The 23,483-nt window shown below is 36.9% G+C and overlaps 1 protein-coding gene across 1 annotated transcript in view; it reads right to left on the minus strand.

The window, feature by feature from the left end:
* LOC145662726 (chitin deacetylase 8-like) overlaps positions 1-23,483 on the minus strand; it is a 142,147-nt gene that overhangs the window by 25,920 nt on the left and 92,744 nt on the right. The window contains exon 4 of the mRNA XM_081728590.1: positions 9,296-9,414. Coding sequence (XP_081584716.1) covers positions 9,296-9,414 — 119 coding nt within the window. The remainder of the gene's footprint in view (positions 1-9,295; positions 9,415-23,483) is intronic.

Here is a 23,483-nt window from a genome sequence, read left to right on the forward strand (position 1 = left end):
TCAATGGCGTAACTTAATATTTACAAAGTGGAATCATTGCTGCTGATGCGTGATGTATCCTCTTCCTATTTCAAAAACATGCTGACGTTTTAATTCTTGTGGTCTTACGGAAGTTTCCAAGTTCGTATCAAAGTGCTTACGTTTCGTAATTAGTAAACACGTTGTTGAGAAACTATGCATTTCTTACAACAATAAGAAGAAAAACATGTTTCATCATTTCATTTTTATTTTTCCGTTTTTAAAATGGTTTGCATTTACTAACTATGATATTAAATAATGGAGGATTCAGTAGTTTCTATTCTCGTGCTAAGAATGCCAACGTAGATCGAAGATTGCATCATGTGTCAATCTGGTGAGACAGCACTGCGTGCATGAGTTTGCTTCGTTTTCAAAGCGTATCTCTTGCAAATTGTTTCATTACAGTTCATTTACCTCTGTTTCTCACCGTGGTCATTCCTTTACAGATCAAAAATTAAGGATAATATGAATTTATTCGGCGTCAATCTGCGTATACTGTGAACTTCCTTCCGTTGATGCTCAGTTGCAGTTACCTCCCTTCCTTCCTAGTAGTATTGCAAAATTTAAAAATTTGCTTTCAGAATTCAATAATCGAAATTTTACCTTTGACGAACTTCATTATGTTTGCTGACATATATTTTGCCGTTGATTTGACATTTTCCTTCAATGATCGAGTGATGTGTAATACAATGTCTATCCCTTTTTTCCAAACTAAAAGTGTCACAATTGAATAAACGGGAACAAATACCTCATTGGATTTTGAAAAGGACGGTGTCCATTTCGCATTTACGGAAAAAATATAATAATAATAATAATAATAATAATAATAATAATAATAATAATAATAATAATAATAATAATAATAATAATAATAATAATAATGGCCCGCAGCATGCAATTCCCCCCTTGTTTTTCGAAAAGTGTTTAATTTTTCGAAGTATATGTCAAAACATAATAATGTGCTTACTCACAGTACTTAATATATTTACATTAAATAATGTATTACTATAATAGAAAAAATATATTTACTGTAGTAAAGATACAGGCGTAAATAGTTGTAAAACGAAATCTTTGAATGTTACGTCCCATGGTCACGCCGGCTAGGCTAAAGGAGATGGTGATTATGAGAAATAAATGCAATGCTGGAATGAATAAAGTGAGAGGAAACTGGAGAATCCCGAGAAAACCCACGGACACCCGAGAACCCCGAAAAAATTTGTCCACCACAAAATCCACTTGGTGAGAGCATGGATCGAACCAGGAACCCCATCTACCAGAGGTGAACGCTCTACCATGAGCCACCGCGCCCACATAAGTAGTTGTTGTTTTGTACAATGTACGTGTATACCCGAACACGTGCCTTAAAGTGTGTGACCTTGCGACTGCGCTTGTTTGTAGGTTTCTTGCCTCTATCCCTTGCAACCAATCTCTTTTCCTGTTCGAGAAACTTCTGCGGGCGCCCTAGCAATAATAATAATCGTGTAAAAATATTAAAATCATTACATTCTTAAATTTTATAAATAACAAATATTATTAAGCAATTACGTACATACTACATTAATTTATCAAACGTACAAAGATGTGGTAACGATTTGAAATTGATCATGAATCCATTTGTTGTCAAAGAAAAAAAACATAAATGAACTATAGGAATAGTAGGACACATCTGATCCACTTGCTGAAAATGCAACTGTTTAAGGGGAGGTGCAGAAAACGACGGTTTATTGTGTCATTTCTAGCGTGTATGAAAAATTAAGATTTACTACCAATATCTATTGTACCTACGAGTTATTCAAGAATGTAACTATGGGAGCCAAATGAGGGCCCAGTCCACCAAATGATCTCCGGCTCTCTGTCAGTGGGATTCGTTTGTTATACACAGTGTATGTTTACTAGTTAAGATACCCGTTCTTCCCATGGTGAGGATAAGCTTATGGAAAATATTTGAACTAACTTCCTCCTATTAGAATACGCATTTGAAAGAAAGTGAAATTGTAAAAGCCCATAAGAAACTATATTTTTGGCATAAATTTTCAGCACTCCTATCACTTTAGGATACCCCCATTAATCAATGTGATAGACTAATGAAATCTTTGAGGCAGGAACTATGTTCCAATATTTATTTCAGATGGGTAACCCGTTTTCCTTGATGTGATCACAAACCAATGGCCAACGTCTATTCTAATGTAGCGAAAAATATAGAAAATTCGTCTCCCAACTTTAAACCGGAATTTTGAGAAATGCTGTGTCACATGTCCAATTATTTGTAATGAGGATGTTATATACTGATTTTCACCTTCCTAACTTCAGGAGCTCATGAGATACTCAACTTGTTTTTGTTTCAGTATATAAAAATGACTACAGAGTTACGCGTTTCATTATCATGGGAAAACAGGGGGTGAACGATTTGAAATGAATTTTTGAACACGGTTAGCACTTGGGACGACATGGGTTTTTTTTATCATTTCACTTTGAAATGCGTATTCTAATAAGAGAGAAAGAGGTTTAAATTTTTAGCAAGAAATGCCATAAATGTATTCTAGCATATGAAGAACGGACGCAAAAACTAAAATATGAGATGTGAAGCCAAAGGCTGAGCAAATTTGGCGATCTGGGGGCGAAGTCCCTAGCAAGCCGAAGGCTGATAGTATAACTATAAATAAATGTTATCAAACAAATGGAATTCCAGAAACAGGTTTCATTTCCATATGAACAGTGTATTAGTACATTACCCGCAGCTTCTGATTCTAACTTTACGCACTTTGAAGATTCATGTTTCAAAAGGTACCATACTACTACTACTACTACTACTACTACTACTACTACTACTACTACTACTACTACTACTACTAATAATAATAATAATAATAATAATAATAATAATAATAATAATAATAATAATTTATAGTGCTAGAAACAGCGATCGGTCAAATACAGTAATTTGTAAGCATCACATGCATAAAGACTTAATGAAATAAAATAAAATACACAAATTGTTCGTTACTTGTTACAGCTTTGAATGGATTATAATTTATATATTGCGTTATTCCTTTAAATATATGACAGTAGGACCGCATCTACGCATGGGCCAGCATAGGCATCTCGAATTATTAGTTTAACATGTTCATCAAACAAATGCTTTTCCTCAAATATTGCCTACCCCTAAATCGTATATAGCTATTTCTAACTGTTTCTAAGTTTACCCCCTCTATACAGCATCTGATCAACCATATAGCTTGTTTTTCACGTATATGGCATTGTTTTAGACACATCAATAGGCATGCTTTTTCGTTAGCATAACTCTCTATGATATCTGCTATAAGTACAATGTAGGAGATACTCTGTCAATGTAATCTCTGTGTATGTGTATAATATATATGTATGTATGTTTTGTGAGTTTTGAGACTTTTATATTTAGAAAGATTTCTATTGGCATGTAACAATCCTACCTTCCGAAAAAGTCATGCCCCTTAAAAATTTGTGCTCTTTTTTAGGGATGCGCACGAGACAAGATTTATGGCTGTCTCGACTCGAAAATGTGCTGTAAAAGTGATGTCTCGACTCGAAAAATATATATTTTTCTATTGGAAGAGCCGTGTCTCGACTCGTCTCGTGCGCATCCCTACTCCCCTTTAGAACAACCTGCTGGCTATACTACTGTTTATCTACTGAAATCAACTTTAAACTATTTTTCGCTTTATTTTGACTGAAAACCTGATTTTCAAAATATATATATATATATATATATATATATATATATATATATATATATATATATATATATATATATATATATATATATATATATATATATATATATATATATATATATATATATATGGTGTTCAGAAAGTGACTAGGCAGTTCATAATTTGCCAACTGAAATTAACTCGAAGCTAAACTTTAATGTCATGGAAGTTATAAGAGATGCTCGAAGCGATCCCCATGCACTTGAAGACACAGTTGCACACGTTTCTGCATGTTCTTGAAGACGTTGTACAGAACATTGAGAGTGATGTTCCGAATGTGACATGTCAGTGCAGTTTGGAGTTCTTGTATGGTGTGTGGATTGATTTCATAGGCCTTTCCCTTCAACGTATCTCATAGAAAGTAATCCGGTGGAGTCAAATCGGGTGAACGCGGAGGCCAGAGTCCTCGAGAAATGATGCGGTCACCGAAGATATCCTGTAAAAGCTCATCGGCCTGTGGGTGGTATGTGCAGTCGCCCCCATCCTGTTGGAACCAGGCATTCTCTATTTCGTCCTCATTCAGCTCACCTAAGAAGGGCTCCAGAATGCAGGTGCAGTACCATTCTGCATTTATGGTGTCCTGAAAGAAGATGGGCCCAATGATACGTCTACGAATCACGACGCACCAAACACCGCCCTTTTGATCATGCAGGTGGGACACATGAAATTCATGCGGATTCTCCGTACTCCACACACTACTATTTTGGCTACTCACGTAACCGGAGAGGTGAAACCATGCCTCATCCGTGAAAAATGTTTTGTCAAGAATCGCCTCACCATTGTCCTGCAGGAAGAACAGGAACCAGTTGCAAAAGTTCACAGGCGCCATGCGATCGGTGTCTCTCAGTTCATGCACGACCGAAATTTTGTACGTATACATGGACAGTGACTTCCGGAGAATTGTGTGAGCGGAACCCATGGACACGTGGGCTTGCTGATCTAGTCGTCTAACCGATTTCTTTAGACTGTGCAGCATCACGTCTTGCACCTCCACCACCTTCTCTGCGGGTGTGACTGTGGATTGCGTACCTGATTTCGGAGCATTATGAACACTTCCGGTCTTTCGAAACTTGGTGCTCAAGTTCCGTACAGCATTGCGGTTAGGCATCTTCACTCCTGGGAAATTTGCTGCAAATGCAGTTTCTACTGTTGAGGTAAACTTGTCTCCATTGCGGAACACATGCTCCAGAAGAAACAATCATTGTTCAATCGTCAGCATAATGACCTGGATCACAATCATGTCACACAAGACATCGGTCTTCAATCAAAACGGACCTGTGAACAAATACAAATACTTGATCAAATATGGTTCAAATATTTTAAACAATGGAAAATGTATTACTAATTGACAATCATATCAGTCATCACTTAGCACACCACAACATGGCACTGCATAGTTACTTTCTGAACACCCGGTATATGTGTGTGTGTGTGTGTGTGTGTGTGTGTTATATACTATTTTGACTCAGTTTCCTGACCAAAGTTACGTTACATCTTAGAAATCTACAATTGCGTCACTTTTGAACAAGGAGACGTTTATCCTTGTTTTCCCTGCGTAGTTCATAACATTTCATAATTTTAGGCGAAAATACCTGGCAATGTGTACCACTTCTACTCTCCTGATTCATTTAACCATTTCACTACTGAATAAATTCTACATATCTGAAAAAGTATTTTGTAGTTTAGTTTGACTTGGACAAACATAAACAAGGAGATAATATTTTTTTTTTTTTTTTTTTTTTTTTACTTTCTCAATTTTGGCGAGAAAATACAGCGTGTCCCTTGTGAAGAACATTGGTAGCAAGATGTAAATTTGGCACTAAATAGAAAAAAGAGCATGAAAATTAGAAGCAGAAGTATCTTTGTGATAAAGTTGGCACATTTATTTGCTTTAAGATACTGTACGTACAACATTATGATGACATAACAGAGTATATATTACTATGGAAAATTAATTTATACCTTGATAATAGCGAAACCTTAACAGCTATTATGAAATTATATTTTATAACTATGATTCAGCACACAGCAAACGCTACTTATTTTTCAATAAAGATTCGTATTGTATTTATAAACATTACGAAAACAAACTTTGTGTTCTTTTGCTAACATAATATGTATATGAAATAAATGTTCGTAATTTTTATATACTTATGGTCATTTGAACTCACATTTAGGTGTAAAACAATTTACGACTGTGTGGCGCGATTTCGGAAGTGACTGAAGCACCCGGAGTTTCTAAGGCAACTGTGTCAAGGGTGTATCTTGAGTACCAGGCTTCTACTAAAACCTCACCTGAACGGGCAAACTGCCACGGCCAGCGGTGTGTCGATGATAGGGGTAGGCGCCGACAGGCCGCATCGCAACAGCTGATAGACGGGCCACAGTGCGCCAAATCGCGGAGAAGTTCAATGCAGGGCAACAACGCCGTGTTATCTGCCACCCAATCCCTCCATGTGGTACATAAGCCATAGGTCCACGCGAGTATCCCTTCTAACCGCACAACATAGGAAACAACGTCTAGCATGGGCAAAGGAAAGTGGACAGTGGAAATACCAAAAATGTTTACCTGGACAGATAAGTCACGTTTCACATTTGTACATGTCGATGGATGGGTATGGGTGCGTAGCCAACCGCAGGAGGCAATGGATCTCTGGGCCATGTTTACGTGGACTTAAATGGGTAACCTGACACATGTGACACGGTCGCTCACAGGTGAACGCTACCTCGATCTTCTGGATGGCCTGTCATTTGCTCGACTGCAACATCGGATGATGACTTCCTCTCTCAGCAGGACAATGCGCCGGCCCACCGCTCTAGGATTGCAGCAGACTGGTTTCATAAGCACTCGTCTGATCTGGTAACACTTCCGTTGCCATCATGGTCACTGGATCTCAATCCCATCGAACACATCTGGGACGCCACGAAACGACACCCTTGGGCTGAGGAACCCGCTTCCGACCGACTTGTAGGCTCTGTGGAAGACTGCAGCGGATATGGACTGAGATGCCACAACAATACTTCAGGTGCCTCGTGGAGTTCATGCTGCGGCGAGTAGCCGCCGTTATCAGAACGAAAAGAGGCGCTACACAGTATTAGGTACGTGCCTCCAATTTAACAAGTGATCAGTGTATATCTGTCCATTTCCCAGACATGTATTCAGAAAAATGCATGTATTGCGCAGTATCATCTGTAACAACCTTTTGTTGCCTATGTCCTCTCTAGGGGACATAATACTTCATTCCATGAAACGAAAAAGCAAACGATATTTTAACTAGATATTTTATACTCTGAAGCAAAGAAAGAATCTTTATTTTCAAGTCCTGAACAATTTATTACAATTTTTATTATGCATAATTTCAGTAACTTATAATTACAGGCAATTTACCTGTCTTTTACTTCTGACCCTCCCATCTTGAGTTCAATATAACGCTGCCAGATTATGGTGGTCTCTTAGATGCTTATATCGCGTCAAAATGTTTCTAACATGTCCACCTGAAGGCACATTTTACGGAAAGGGTGTATATACAAGCAACAGTTATAAAGATGAACGTAAAATATTGTGTCCCCTCCCGGGGACACTAGTAGTGAAAGGGTTAAAGAACCAATTACTGATTGGTCACAAACTTGAATTATTATTTTAGGCTGAGAAACCTTATCAAACTCTCAATCAAATTTAGCCGATACATGAACAGTAATGAACTTGTCGCAAATTGGAATGATCACAAATCGCATGGCTATATTAGTGTATATATCCAAATTCGTGCATACTTCTATTTTGTAGTTGACCACTCATCACAATAGAGTAATACTTGATCTGTTGATGATTTGCAGGTCAAATATCACAACCAAAATCTCACGGCCCACAATCTCGCCTAGTGAAAACCTCGCGGACAAAACCTTGCAGTAGCGATTTCTACTGTATAGAATGTTTAAAATATATTTAAAATATTCACTGTACACTTGGAAAATAATGATTATTATGAATATTATGGATAATTTTTAAAAGAGGAAAAGAAAGAGAGTAAGCAGTTAGTTCCGGCTTATTAATATTAGAATTAACTAATTGCTTAATAATTGCTTATTAACAATTAGTTCATGGGCTAAAATGTGCCGTATTGGCCTATGTTCTTATTTTAGGGGGATGTTTTGTCCCGTTCATTCCCTACGTTTGGCGATATATATATATAACACATATGTCTTGCTTTTGATTACTTTCTTCACAGCCCGACACTTGGAAAACCTTGCTTGTTAGAAGGGATCAAACATTTGTCGGAAAGAAAAAGAGGTGGAGTTTTCAATTATTATAATAAGATGTTCATATCTCGGGATCCCTTAGTTTGGCACGTTCGTAGCCTCCCGAAGCTAACTCACAGAAAGGTGCGAGAAATGAATATTTTAATTATTTTTTTTTTAATGGCTAAGGGAAAGAAGAAAATATCTCATTATTTAGATAGACTTTTTTTTGTAAATAAAATTTAACATTTTAGGTTATTGAAATTGGAATAAATAGTTGATATGCGGTATGTTTGTAGGTTTATGAGTTGCAAGACCGTAGACCGAAAAAAACGCAAGAATCTGTCGCATGAAGACCCAGCTAGTGTAAGACTAGTTAGAAATATATCGAAGCGAGAGCACTCTTACAATTTTGATAAGCGGAAGATCAAAACATTACACATTTTCTTAAGATCCTATGGACGCACATGTTTTTAGAAAATACTTTCATTGAATTCACTGTCCTCAAATTAATATAAAAAGCGCAATTATTAAATTTATCCAAGCGGGGACACATTTTACTAGGGGTATGAGCTTTAATTCATTATACAGTGGCCGCGGTGGTTCAGTGATAGAACGTTCACCTCTCGTGATTGAGGTCCTTGGTTCTATCCCAGCTCGTATATTACTGTTTTGCAGTTCGCTATCCATCGCAACAGAGAAGACGAACACTTCCCTCACTTAAAAGCAACATAGACAGGTTTTCTGAAACTTTCGTACGTCGTTTGTTTCAATATGCCTCTACATGTAAGTATTCTCGAAGATGTTTACGTAGAATCAATGAAATCTTTACGATCTATGAAGAGAGAGGAAACATACTTTGCTCTTATCTGCTGTCAATCTGCATTCCATCGGTTTCTTCGTCTCCGGGGACAACCCTAAGTTCACGCACGTGACCTAGCGGGGAGCAAAAAATGAAAGAAACCCACCTGGTTAGCCTCCTATCTGATGTTCTGCGCTGCTCCAAATGTAGTACATAATTTAAACAGCTTTCAAAAGGAAGAAAATTAATTTTTAATTAGGGCGCTCTAATATTACCTTAGCAAGAAAAAGTAAAACTAAACATGCAATATTAATAATAACAAACTTTTGGACAAATTTCGATATGTATAAAACAAATAGATTTAATAATATGTTGGAAAGAAATATGCCATGTTAATATATAGGGAAATTCCATCGAATTCCGAGTGTTGGACACAGTGTTAATTACATTGAGTAACAAGAAAACAATTCTTACGATATAGTTTACTTACTCTATAATGCACCCAAGTATAGTAGAGCAAGGGACTCCCGACGGAGTATCCCAGTTTACCAAAGGCACTTCCCAAAGGCCGGGGAAAGGATCAGTAGGACAAATTCCAATTGGACACTCCTTTTAAAAAATAGGAAGAAAAAATTATAAACCCAAAGTAATTGTTCAATTGCAGTTACTATTCTTCATAATAAACAAAGTCCATGGTTCTAGAGGTTTAGAAAGAGGAAAAAGAAAGGTTATTAGGAAGTGGAAGGAAGCGAGAAGAATAAAGAAAGAACAAGAGGAGAACTTAATGAACTGGACAAGTGGTATAAATATACATGAGCAATGGAAGAAATTATTAGAAGTTATAAAAAAGTAAAAAGAAATGTACATAAAGGATATTAGTGCAATTTGAATAATTCCAAATTTTTGTTATATTATTTTATATAAAGATCAATATAATTATAAAATTGCATTGACAATTAACATGTATTAACAATGTATTTATATGATATTGTTACATATTACAAATTTAAATTTATATATAAAAACAAGTCATTCAAGTGTAAATGATATAATATTAAGAGCATTAATATCAGCAGGGATCCCAGCAGTGAGGGAACCGATTGGATGCAGCCGATCTGACGGAAAAAGACCCGATGGTATGACATTAGTATCTTGGAAGAAAGGAAAGGCATTGATTTGGGACTTCACATGTTCAGACACCTATGCCCCCTCCAACCTACAATATGCCTCAGTACAAGCTGGACTCGTAGCTGCTCGAAGAGCGAAAGAAAAAAGGAATATAGCAATCTACTCGATAACTATTGCTTTGTCGCAATAGCAATTGAGTCTAGCGGTTCTTGGGAAGAAGGAGGCCTCAAATTTATAAAAGAAATCGGCCACCGTCTATCAATTAAATCAGGAGATAATCGAGCAAAAAGTTTCCTGATTCAACGCATAAGCATAGCCATTCAACGTGGAAACGTGTCGGCTAAAATGGGAACGTTACCCACTAGTAAAGAGCTAGAAGAAGTCTTTCTTCTGTAATTGCGGAGAAGGGAGGTTAGGAGAAAAAACAAACATCATTGGTGCATCAATTTATGTAGCAACCGAGCAAGGAGTATGAAGAGACAGCTCACAGTCCATAAGTTTATATATATAAAAAAAACAGCATGAATGCTGTACCGTACGTCAAGACAGTGACATAACATGACAGGATGGAGCCTTTGAAAGCAGAAGATTTAGTAGTACCTGCCGAACATCATGGGAACAAAGTACCGAAGAATAGATATTTACTGTTTCATTTGAAATTTTCATTATAACAGTTTTTTTTTAATAATCATTGTTATTTTACAATTCTTATGTAATTACTTATGGTTGTATCTAATTGCTTTCAAATCTCGATTATTGGATTAACTTATTTACATGAATGTAAACAGATGTTTTTAAACATTAAACAATTAACATTGAACAAATAAATAATAATATAATAGATAAAACAACAATATAAATGAATATGCTAACTAACGGCTGAGGAAGATATAAGATTTGCTGTCATCTGTCTTTTCTAAATGTCTGATGAAGAGGACGTTAGGTCCTTGAAACTGTAACAAAAAAAAAACGTATAGTTATTAATATAATTCATTTTGTTCTGGTCAGAAGTGTGTTTTAAATGTTATTCTTCGTAAATACAAAGATATCAAAATTAATAGAAGTATTATTCTTAATAAATGTATATTTGAAGAAATATTAAACCTAACATTAGGAACTAGCAGATATGAATAGGTCTAATGAGAAACTGATAATTAAAAAATACTAATGTTTATCGCTGCTTTATGTACACCAATAAGCATAATCACAATACTTCCTTATACTACGACGCACACTCAAACTTAATGTAGTATCGTCCTCGTAGAGTCCGACAAATTTATCTCTTGCTTAGGTTGTGAAGGCCTAGAAACAAACCGAAAATTTTGGGCAAAAAAAAAAAAAAAAAAACAGTTTTTTACCGTTTTTTCCCGAGCTTGCAAAACAAACGGAAAAATTGCGAAAAATTGAAATTTTCGAAAGTTTACTTCGTTATGCTTTTAAAATGAAAAATATATTATATTTACTAGTTTACAGTTAAGATCATTGAGTGTTTATGTTTCTTGTATTAGAATAGGGAAAATTTGTGTCAACAAATGTATGTGCACCTCTCTTTTAATGTTAACACCATGATAGAATGGAGTTATGGCTACAAAAGATACTAAAATAAAATCAATTAAGATAGATGCATTTAAATTATCTTAAATAATCTTATGAAGTTCCCCCTTTATGAGAGGGAAGAGTTAAAATAACGGAGTCAGAATCATTAATACCGGTATGATAAAATGAAATATATATTAATATATTTTATGGAGATACGTATCTTACTTGTGCTGTGTAAAATTTGCGGAAACTTTGAACCCATTAAAAAAAAACTTTCGGAAATACCGGGAAAAACCGCAAATACAATTTAAAAATTATTTCTTCGCCTCATGTTAATCTTATTTCCTGTAACGTATCTGCAGCATATATACAATGTATTTAGCTAGCAGGGAAAGTAATTAAACCAACAGGTTTTAAGTTTTCTTTTTAGTTTTCTCATTTCTGGTAAAAATCCCTCTATTCAGAACTGAGCGTTCCTCTCAATAAAAACTAACGCCAGTAAGTAAGTGGTTAGGCAGGAACATAAAAACTAATACTTTTTCTCCCCAGCAGTGGTGAGTGTGTGTGTGTGTGTGTAAAACATGACACCAAGAAAGCATCGGTAGCTATGTGCGTTGTGTTAATATCGCATTAATTCACATATAATAATGTTCATCTACTGAGTTTGTTTGTATTTGTTGAATTCATATAATCTTGTGTGTTAAGAAATGCAAATATATTGAACAGTCTCAAAGCAATGTCGAAGAATTATTAAGAAACCAGCGCCTACACAAGGATTACATCGACCACCCTCTATATTATTTGTATATTTTTAGAACAACTCAGAAGGAGAGATTATCTTATTTACACATACATATACACCGCATAAGTGTAAATTTGAGCAGCGAGAAATATATTAAAAATTTAACATGTAAAACTTCCGTTCGTTATTAATAAATAAAGCGTTCTTCGCACGGGGAGAATACGTTTCGTGTTGATCATAAAGGGCACCAAAACTGTCAATAATGTGCTGGTACCCCAAAAACTATAAATTTGACACTAGTATCAGTCATTTTCAATTACTTTTACGTTACCCTCCTCCTTTAGGAGTATTGATGTTGGCTGAATTTGGATTTAAATGGCGTCAGAAGTGTCACTGTTGATCTCAGCGACCTCGAAATCTATGGATTTGACACTAATATCGGTCATTTTCGGGGCACTCGGTCGAAAAAGTTTATAACGCATTTTCAGACCAGCCACCCTGAATGAGTTTTCCTGGGCTTTCCTCATTCACAAAAGGCAAATGCCTGGGTGGTACCTAACTTTTAGGTCCCAGGCCGCTTCCTTTCTTCCCCCATCCTTTCTTCCCTTTCCCAGGATTGATTGTGTGCTCACCGAGGGACGTCATCCCTCAAAAAACGTGAAGGGCTAAATGGCCTTAGATGCCGAAAGCCCAGAAATCTAAATCCTAAATAGGCTATTTTCGATCATTTTTCCCTTCTCCCTCCCGAAAGCTGCAGCGTTGAATTTGGATTTAAACGGCATCGGAAGTGTTGCTGCTCATCTCAGCGACTCTAAAAACTATGAATTCGACAATAATAACGGTCATTTTTTATTTTTTTATATATATATATCAATCCTTCACCCTCAATGACGTTACGACGCTGAGTTTGGATTTAAACGGCACCGGGTGTGTCAATGTTCATCTCAGCGACCCCAAACACAATGGATTCAATATCGGTCATTTTCGATCATTTATATATATATATATATATATATATATATATATATATATATATATATATATATATATATATATATATATATATATATATATATATATATATATATATATATATATATATACATCTCCAATTTACGGGGATGAATTTGGATTTAGACAGCATCGAACCCACGCCCCCAATTTACGGCGCCGAATTTGTATTTAAACGGCATCAGAAGTTATTCTTCATCTCAGCGACCCCAAAAACTATGGATTGGATACTAATATCAGTCATTTTCCATCATTTATATATATACATCTACCCTTCCCCCAATTTGCGGGGATGAATTTGGATTTAAACAGCATTAAAAGAGTCACTGTTCATCTCAGTGGCCCCGAAAACTAAGGATTCGACACTAATATCGATCATTTTACATCATATATATATATATATATATATATATATCATTCCCACAATTTGCAGTGTTGAATTTGGATTTAAGCGGCATCGGAAGTGTCAGTGTTGATCTTAGCAACCTCGAAAACTATGGATTCGACACTAATGTCTATCATTTTCAATACGTATTCCCCCTTCCTTCCTCCAAGTTGCACCTTCAAAGTGAAATGATAAAAACCATACTAGGCCCAAACTCCATATATGTTGAACATTTTTTCGAGATCGGTCCGGTGGTTCAAAAGCTGTTAAGTTACAAATATAATCACTTTCATTTTTATATAATTTGTCACACTAGAAAACAGGTATTTCTTTACATACAAAATATTATGCATAAAGTTTATGCAAAAGTCCATATTAGAATATTAAATAATAGTAATTATATGTTTTAGTGCATGAGTATTAGTGAAATTTGCATACTGGTGTCTCTTTTAAGAAGTAATTTGGTTAAAATTAACAAAATTTCACTAGATCAAAGAGCATATTAAGAACTTAGTTTCATTCAAGAACTCTATTTGCTGCAACAGAAACGCTTCATGATGGTAGATGTATATGCAGCTGTCAAAGTCCTGTAAGTAATGCACAGCCACGAATAAACGACTAAAGCATATAAAGGAAATGAGTGCAGACTAATAATTTTCAAAAGAATAATTACAACAGTTTTATTTTACATTACTTCTTTTCTAAATAGTGGCAATATTGAAGTTTCTCAGCTAATAACTTTCACGAAATTGAGGAAAAACGATTCCATTACTAGTAAAATTAATCTGATACAAAAATTTTTGTTATTTTCCCAATTTTTCCGGAAAGAAACCGGAAAAAACGATTTTTCCTACCAGCGAGTTCAAAATTTCCGGAAATTTTACAACACTACTCTTGCTGCAATTCTCGCACGCTCAGTTTCTAACGCAGTCCTACTACAAAAATAGAAAAGTAACTTCTAATCAACTCTGGATTAATTTGGGTGGAAAGGTAGAGTTGAGTGTGAATGTGTCACCCTTGGTTCAACATGAAGATTTTAAATAATTTAAATTTCTAATAATCAATATAAACCTATTATTATCATTACGTCAGTATTTAAGAATACGCATGAACAACACCAGGTAAGGGAAAGAGTGGGTAAACGTCTATGTTACAAAGCTCGCCCATTTATTCACACCACTCCCCTACACCAACAAAATTAAGGTGCAGTAACTTCAATGCTGTTTTATAAAACCCTTTCATTTATATAAAGGTAACCAAGAAAGTTGTGTCGCTTTTTCATCCACCACCTTCGAACATCAATATGTCACTTAAGACGTACCTAGAAGATCAAAAGTAGTCCTCGTCAGTATCGGCGATCTTCTGCCAATGTTTTGGAAGGCCATGGATTGCATCGCCATAGAACTTGGTGGGTTGTGTTGTCAAGAAGGTATCAAGCAAATTTGGCATCTCTACTAGGGATTTGAACGGGAGTCCCCTAAGGCGATTGTTCAAGGAATGGAACAGTAATAATCGGACAGTGCAATGTCCGGGGAGTATGGCGAATGCAATATTGTTTACCATCCAAGGTGTAGAATGCTGTACGGAGTCATCTTAGCCACATGGGGCTTAACATTGTCTTGTAACAGGAGGACCCTTTGCGATTCAGACATGCTGACTCCAGAGTTTTGAGTTTTCCTTGTACACTACTCAACTGCTGACAGTACATAGCTGCATTGATGCTCTGACCAGCCGATAGCAATTCCCGATGCACGATGCTGCCAGCAATCCACCAAACACACTGGAGCACCTTCTTCTGGTGTAGTGCTGGTTTTGGCTGTTTTGGAACCGGATGACGACACCGTGGAGCTTCGTACAGGACCCACTTCTCATCACATGTCAACACCCTGTCCAGAAATGGCTTCTTCCTCAGACGAGACAGCAAAGACCCACAAGTGTCTGCTCGCGTTGCCTTCTGGCCCGGAGTCAAATCATGAGGGACACATCGACCCAACTTGTAGTGCTTCTCAAGTTGATGAAGGTGCTGCCGAATGCTTTCTCCACTCACACTGAATTGCAGTCCAGTTCCTCACATTTCTGGCCACTGTTCGCCTCAATTTCTGCCTGAAGATGTTCATTGTGTTTCTCTTCCGGCCCGTGGTGCGTCTTCGAGAGTTTCGTCACCGTTCTTAAACTTGTTAAACTACCGCTGCACTGTCCGCGTAGTCACGACACCCTCACCCAAAGCCTGGCATATCTTCCGCCTCGCTGCAGCGGCGTTTGACCACAACCATAACCAGGTTTAACTGAACTGCCACAACCAGGTTGTACGTTGGATATACTCACACCAACCACAGATCTTCGCCTTGGCTCACAATCACACTTAATCAACTCGCTCGCACTCATACTCACTCGCTCTCACGTTGAAATATTCTTGATGCTCTCACCCTCACTCACGCTCACCCCAATCGACTCCCTTACACTCACACGAACTAACATTCAATCAACTCGTTCCCAGTCACACTCACTCGCCCTCACACTCAAATATTGTTGATGCCCTGACGCTCACTCACACGCACTCTCAATCGACTTCCTCACAAACTCAATCAACTCGCTCACACTCATTCGCCCACACACTCAATTGCCTTTACACTCAATTATTGTTGATGCTCTTACCCTCAGCCACACTCATCCTCAATCAATTCCCCACACACCCTCTCACCCTCACAGTCAAACATTATTGATACCCGCACACATTATTGATACCCGCCTGCTTCATACTCATCCTCAATCAACTTCCTCACTCTCACAGTCATCTACCAAAATGAGGGTGAGTGAAGGTGGGAGTGTCCAACTTCAGGGCAAAAATGAGTAAGGATGTCCATCTCAGGTCAAGAACAACACCAAACCATGCCGCATTCTATGCGAGAGACGATGTTGAAGTCCGTTATAAGACGTCGACGTGAGTGAATGTGTATTTTTTTTCTTGTGTTATCAAATCATTTGCAAGATGAGACATTGGTTCATTTTTCTTTATGTTGTGAAGCAGGCAATATAGATCATATGCTGCAAGTAGAGACTGGTGCAGAAAATTATGGATGTATTTACATAGTTTACATTTTTCGTAGAAAGGCCAATTAGATTGGACACATCTTGCGAAAAAATTGTGTTTTTCACACCGCCATAGAAGGAAAGATGGAAGGGAAGTGACGAAAAGGAAGAAGAAGAACACAGCTGATCAATGATTTGAAAGACAGGACAAAATATTGGGAGTTAAAAGAGGAAGCTGAAGATCGAGAAAAGTGGAAGAAACATTTCCAGGTCAAAATCTAAAAATTTAAAAAAAAATAGAAAATAAAAGTAAAAAATCCTCATCAGTCCCAGGACCTGCCGAAAGGCAGAATACTTAATAATAATTAATACACAATAAAATTTCGAAGGTCAGCTTAGGAACGCTTTTCGAAAACATGGAGCAGTAGTGATATGGGAGTTGAAGAAATTAATTATTTCTATATTACAATTTACTTTTCGTCGTTGATTGTGGTTACCTCAAAGATACCCAGAAACAAGATAGGACCGACAGCGACCGATTTCTTAAGGAAAATCTTGGAATGAGGGTGCTATGTATGAAGAGGCAGTAATTGCCGTTAAGGAAAAGAAAATAACGAAAGCATATAAACATTTCAAAGTGTCGAAATGGACGTTCTTTACTCTTGTATCTACAATGAATAAAAACCCTGGCGAGTGGTCTCTACAAAATTGGGAAGGCCCCCAATTCTGTGAATTGGAGCAACAATTGGTCGATGTAGAGTATGTGTTTTGATTAATTAGGAAGGATGTACGAAGATTGGCCTATCACTTTAACATAACGAAAAACATATCGAAAATCCATTCAAGAACAATATGGAAGGCCATGGCTGGTTTGGCCACTTTATGAACTGTTAAGAAAAATATTATTAGACCTACTTGAATCGGAAGCCCTAGCAAGATGTTCCAACAAGGAATATGTCAATTCTCAACACTGGAATTGGAATTCGAAAAGCAGATATTCTGGCTATAGATTGTGCCTAAACGAACATAGTATCTAACCAGAAGAGGATTTTGGGGGTGGCCAATAGGCAACCGCCCCATGCCTCGCGCTTATGGAGGCCCCGCGTTCTGAGCATGTTTCGTCCAAGAAGTGGATTTAAAAGTACACCGCACGCACACAACGGAATCTTTTTTTAGTAATATCAACTAAGCTGAAGTTAGAGAAGTAAAGATCATTTAGTACTGTCTTATATTTTTAATTGTTGTAAAGATTTCTTTATTTAACCATTGACTTACTTGTTTGACTTTAAAGAAAATTTTTCTAGCACGATCTAAAATATCAGCGGTATTCCCGGTTCCCGAAGTTTATTCAGTAAAATTAGCGAAAACCATAGACCAATTGATCTGATACCTTCTCCTGCCAAAATATTTACAGCACTTATGTATGAACATTTGTTTAATCATGTTTCTACACATTTATCAAACTCCTAATATAGTATCAGACCACTGGTGTTGTTAGCTTTTTTAAATCTGGGGGTTCGGAGGAATCAAAATCAAAATCCTCTTTCCGACAGAAGTTACATACAAAGTAGGATAGTTTCTTTGAATATATTTGACTGAAATTTGGAGAGGACGCGTCCCCCGGCCCCCCGCTAACGACGCCCGTGATCAGACGCAATAGATCAAATATTTCGAACTTGCTAATTATAAACCAACTAATAATGATTTTTTCAATAAAAGATCTCAGTAAGGTGCAATATATATACAGTTCCTAAACGAATTTCTGATTTGGTTGATCATGGGGTGCTTCTCCGGAAGCTGAGAACATTTAGCATATCGCAGAAACTAATCGAATTGTTTCACACATATTTAGCTGAAAGAACTCAATATGCTATTTTTGATCACTTTTAACCTAAGAAATATAGGGTGGGTGCGGACAGATGGCGCATCACGTGACTAACATAGAAGGAATAGTCCGTTGGTGCCAGTCTTTCAAAGTGAGAGAGAAGACATTATAGTAGGAAGAGTGAGAAGATTTCGTCCCAGTAGATCAGAAACTGAAGATACAGCACACCTTTAAAGTTGAAAATACGTGTCAGGTACTTGAAATATTTTTGTCACTACTATTTTCTGTACGTTCTGAGTCTTATTTACTCAGTAATTAAGACACTTCCGAGTATATATTCAGGAAGCTATTATAGACTACTATTTTGTAGTTTCTACGTAAGATCAAGTAGATGCTGCCAACTGGCGAGCTATCTGGAAGAAACTTTCATTGTCACGTAGTGGGGTAAGATGACGCAGTTTAGAGCGGGAAAGATGACGCACATTTCTGTTATTTTTTTATCTTCGTAAATTCGCGTAAATCTTACCACACTCTGGTATTCCTTATTTCAGTTCTCTAACTAAATTCTCTAACTACTCTACGCTCTTATCACCCACAAAATTATGTATTCAAAAATATATTAGGGCTATGTGAATACATGTGAATCGTGTGTAAAAAAATAGGTGTAAAAGTAAAGGTAAGGTAAAAGTATGTATTGGCAAAACAGTAACTATCTGTCTTGTTCTTTAATCCTAGAAAGCCTGAGCTATTTTACAACCAGCACTTAATAAGGTCAGGTCAGGTCTGTTTGGGTTGAAAGTCGGCTCCAACACTGTTGTTTTTCTGCAAATGTCTAACATTGGCAATGTTTTAAATTGAATTTCTAGAAACTGAAAATCAATTTCGAAAACTTTCTGGTGGTGATTTCTTTGTAAGTGTTTATCTTCGTACTTGGTGTACTTTAGTCGATGAATGAAATATTCATATGCACTTACATTTGTAAATTGAGGGGAGCATACATGCGTTTAAACGAATAAATGAAAAAATGCATTGGAAAGATAGCTAATGTAAGACAGACATTATTATAGAAACAAAATCTCCTGTTAAAGAGAGTAGTCATATGAGTTCCTTTGAAATGTTGGACTTTGCCATGAACAATGATATTATCATCCTTTGTATTCCAAGTCATAGAACCCATTACCTTCAGCCTTTGGACCATTTTCTTTAAGCCTTTGAAGACTTATTTCTATCAGGCTTGTCAATCTTGGATGTTAACAAATCCTAACCGAAAATATTACACGTCATCAGTTTGATGGACTACTTTGCCGTGAATGGGAATGTGCAGCAACTACAGCGAATGGACTTACCGGTTTTAAAGATACTGGAACACTCCCCTAAGTAGGTCCGCTATTCCCGTCCATGGGTTTTCAATTTCCGACATATTATAAGTCGAGACTCAACAGATACAACATCCAAGCCATGTTCCAACATCACATGCTAACGCACCTCCAGTTACTACAGAGTTTACACGCCACTCTCCAACACCACAACTGAGCACATCCCGTGATACTACTGAAGCCCTTAATCATCCTTCAATACACCAGCAATATCGCAAGGTAAAACAACATCGTTCCAATGACTCCGAACGAAGTGATTAAGTTAATTTCTCCAATTCCTAGTCTTCCCAGACCGAAGACATCGAAAAGAAAGCAAACAGCTGATGTTCTCACCCAAGATAATTTCGCTGCTAAGAAGATGTATGATGCTCTAAAGAAAAACCTAAAACGTCCCAAGCAGACGACCGGCACAAGACGCCGAATAATCTCTTCCATTTCTTTTTCTTCATTGTACGCATCTTCGCTTGTCATGTATGACAATGACAGTTCTATTGATGACAACGAAAGTGAATGTCTTGAATACCTAGAACTGTATGCAGAAACAACATCCACCACAGACTGGATACAATGCGTTATGTGAGCAAGGTGGCTATAAGAAACATGCTCAATGTACTCAGATAGGTGTTCTGCTCGTGGACGAATACTAAACAAGAAAATACGGGCTGCCAGAAAGAATGTGTAAAGTAATAAACTTCTTCTTTGTTTGACATTCTCTCTGTGCCATCTTACCGACGAAAATGTGCCACCTGTCCCAAATGGGTGGGACAGATGACTAAAATCTTCACTTCTTTTGGATGCATAACCCTTTTGGGATCCTATGGTACAATTTGTACCATACGCGTTTTTCATGGTACATTGCGTTATTTCTCTTCTATTTGAGCTTTTTCATCCGTTTTTTTTTTTCCAAGTCCAGAGGCCTTGTAGAAGACGTTACGTATGGTTTTAGACCGTCCTGCGTCCAGACATAGGAGGTGATGACGTCATAAGTCAAAAATTTATTTTCTCATTTTCTAAGCCTATGTTCAATATTTTTTGGCGGGCTTATTATTCTACGTAGAAGATAGAAATTTTGCACAAACATTCAGTCCACCGAGTAGTATTTACCAGATTTTTTGTTCCGATGTCAGTGCTAAAACAGGGGGGGGGGACCAGAGGGGCAAAGGGGTAAAAAAAGGGGTAAAAAAAGGGATTTTTTACCCCAAAATCCCGTTTTTCGTATTTTTCGCGCCTTACATACATGATAGGACCACGTGAGTCATACCGTCTGAAAGGCAGTTCCATTCTGAAGAGAACGACGGTCGAATTATTATTCTAGGGTAATTATGGCCTTCTCAGTGAATTTTTATACAAATATACTTCAGTATAGGGTAAAAGTGGGGCATGGTAGGGAAATTTTTTCTGGCGGGCCTATTTTTTCACGTAGAAGATTGAAATTTTGCACAAACATTCAGTCCACCGAATAGTATTTACCAGAAGTTTTTTCCGATTTCTGCGTAAAAACAGGGGGGGGGTCCAGAGGGGCAAAAGTTGAAAAAAGGGAAATTTTGCCCCAAAAATCCCTTTTTCAGGAATTTCCCGCCTTAGATACATGATGGAGACATGTGAATGGTACCGCCTGAAAGACAGTTCTATTCTGAAGAGAATGATTGGCGAATTATAGTGCTAGGGTAATTAGGGATGCCTCAGGAATTTTTTTCCCTGAGATCATAGTGTTTTATGGTAATTTGGGGCATTGTGGGAATTTTTGGTACAAATTCTCTCGCCCTTACTATTCAAGGTAGAAACTTGAAATTTGGCACACACATTCAGTATACCAAGTACTATTTATCAGATTTTTTAGATGGTTACGATCACACAGGGGGGGGGGCCAAAGTTCGAGAAAAAATTTTCCCTCCGAAATTTTCACTTTGACATTTTTTCCCGCTTGTGGTATATGGTATGGGCATGCAAGTGATACCATTTGAAAGCCAGCTCTATTCTGAAGAGAACGAGGTATGGACCATGATCCTAGGATAAATAGTGACGATGCAGTAGCTTGTGTAAGGCACATATAGCTAGGTTATTTGCATATCAATATTTAAATTAGTATATCATATTATATGCTTTGCATATTTAGGGATTAGTGGTGTATTAAGTTTTTCGATTTAATTTTCAATTTATATCCTATTTTTTTATTAACATAAGAAGATGACTGTTCAAAATTATGTAGTATTGTATTTAGGTATGTGAATATATTGTGTTTGTTTGGATTCAATAATATTCTTGCATCGAAATAATGAAATACAGAGGAAATATCTACAACGCAGAAGAAGCAGAGTATAGTTTAAAAAAAAAAAAGTTTCTGCACTCAAGTCGAAGGAGCGCAGATGTTTGTGCAGCAGTATTGCCACCCGAAAGATATTGGTATCTGGTGAAAAAAGGAAGCTTTTTCTTATTTCTTCTTTAGAAACAATGAAGAAAATGAAAATAAGTATAAATTTTCAAGTTGACAACGATGTCATCTGAGTCTGTACTGACGACACCCAGACTAGAGTTTCTTTGTGGTAAAAGCAATATAATTTTTCATACCCCCGTGCAAAAATATCAGTAACAATAGGTGTGAACCACGAAGTTTCTGGACAGATTTAATGATAACTGCTGACAGCGCGTCCGAGACATCTCAAGTAAAAACGAGCCTATAATTTTTCATTCAACTTCCTTGTATTTTCAAAATGCTGGAGCTAAGGACATTCCCTCCACCGACCTTCACCCCTTGTAAATAAACTAAAGAAAACAGTCATCTTCTTCTTAAGTTATTATGCATTCTTGAATGAGTAGAATATTCTAGTATTCTTTCGCCTTGCTTTTCCGTGTCTCAGTTTATTTACAAAACATAAATACAAAGCTTATTTTGGTTTTATTTGTATCCTCACGTGATGTTGTGAAGGGGGAAACATGGTATGTAACAGCAGCAGCCAGGTGATTCCTCTCAAGCAGTAGAAAACAGGAAAAGAGTGTTTTTGTGTATATATTGATATGACATGCAATGACAATCACATATATATGCTTCAAATCAATAAGAAAGATGTATTTTAAGTGATATCAGTTCTAAATCTAATTATTTGTATTGTTATTTGTAAAAATTTCACAACTAGCACGGACACAGGCTGAGTAGTGTTTTGAGAGTGGTTTGGATGTTCCGCCACCAGAGGTCAGTGACTCTCAGACCACTATGCGCCCTGTAAACATGTCTGCTAGAAGGTATATCTGTAAATAGTTAGCATGTTCAAATTAAAATTTAACATAGATCGAAGTAAGGAAACTCAGTATGATAGGCATCAATTTGAAGGTACAAGTTTACCATATTAGATTACAATGTTAAAACAGAACATTAATCAAAAGTAAATTATTTATTAGCAAAAGAAAAGGACAAGGTGTAGTCACTAGACTTGATGGCACCAAGATGTTTCCACCCTTCCGCACCATCCCCTTCATAAGAAAGAAGTGTGTTTAGAAGCGAGTCTCAGGGAAATAAAGAAATGGATAGTTTTATATATACGAAAAAGGGCGAAAGAGAGTTAGTTGGTGTTTAGTTCGTTGACCGTGCGGATGAAATTTCGTTTAGAGTTCAGTTCGTGAAAGTTGACTCTCTTTACAAGAGAG

The sequence above is a fragment of the Thermobia domestica genome, chromosome 10, assembly GCF_964235325.1.
Source record: "Thermobia domestica chromosome 10, izTheDome1.hap1.1, whole genome shotgun sequence".
Lineage (NCBI taxonomy): Eukaryota > Metazoa > Arthropoda > Insecta > Zygentoma > Lepismatidae > Thermobia > Thermobia domestica.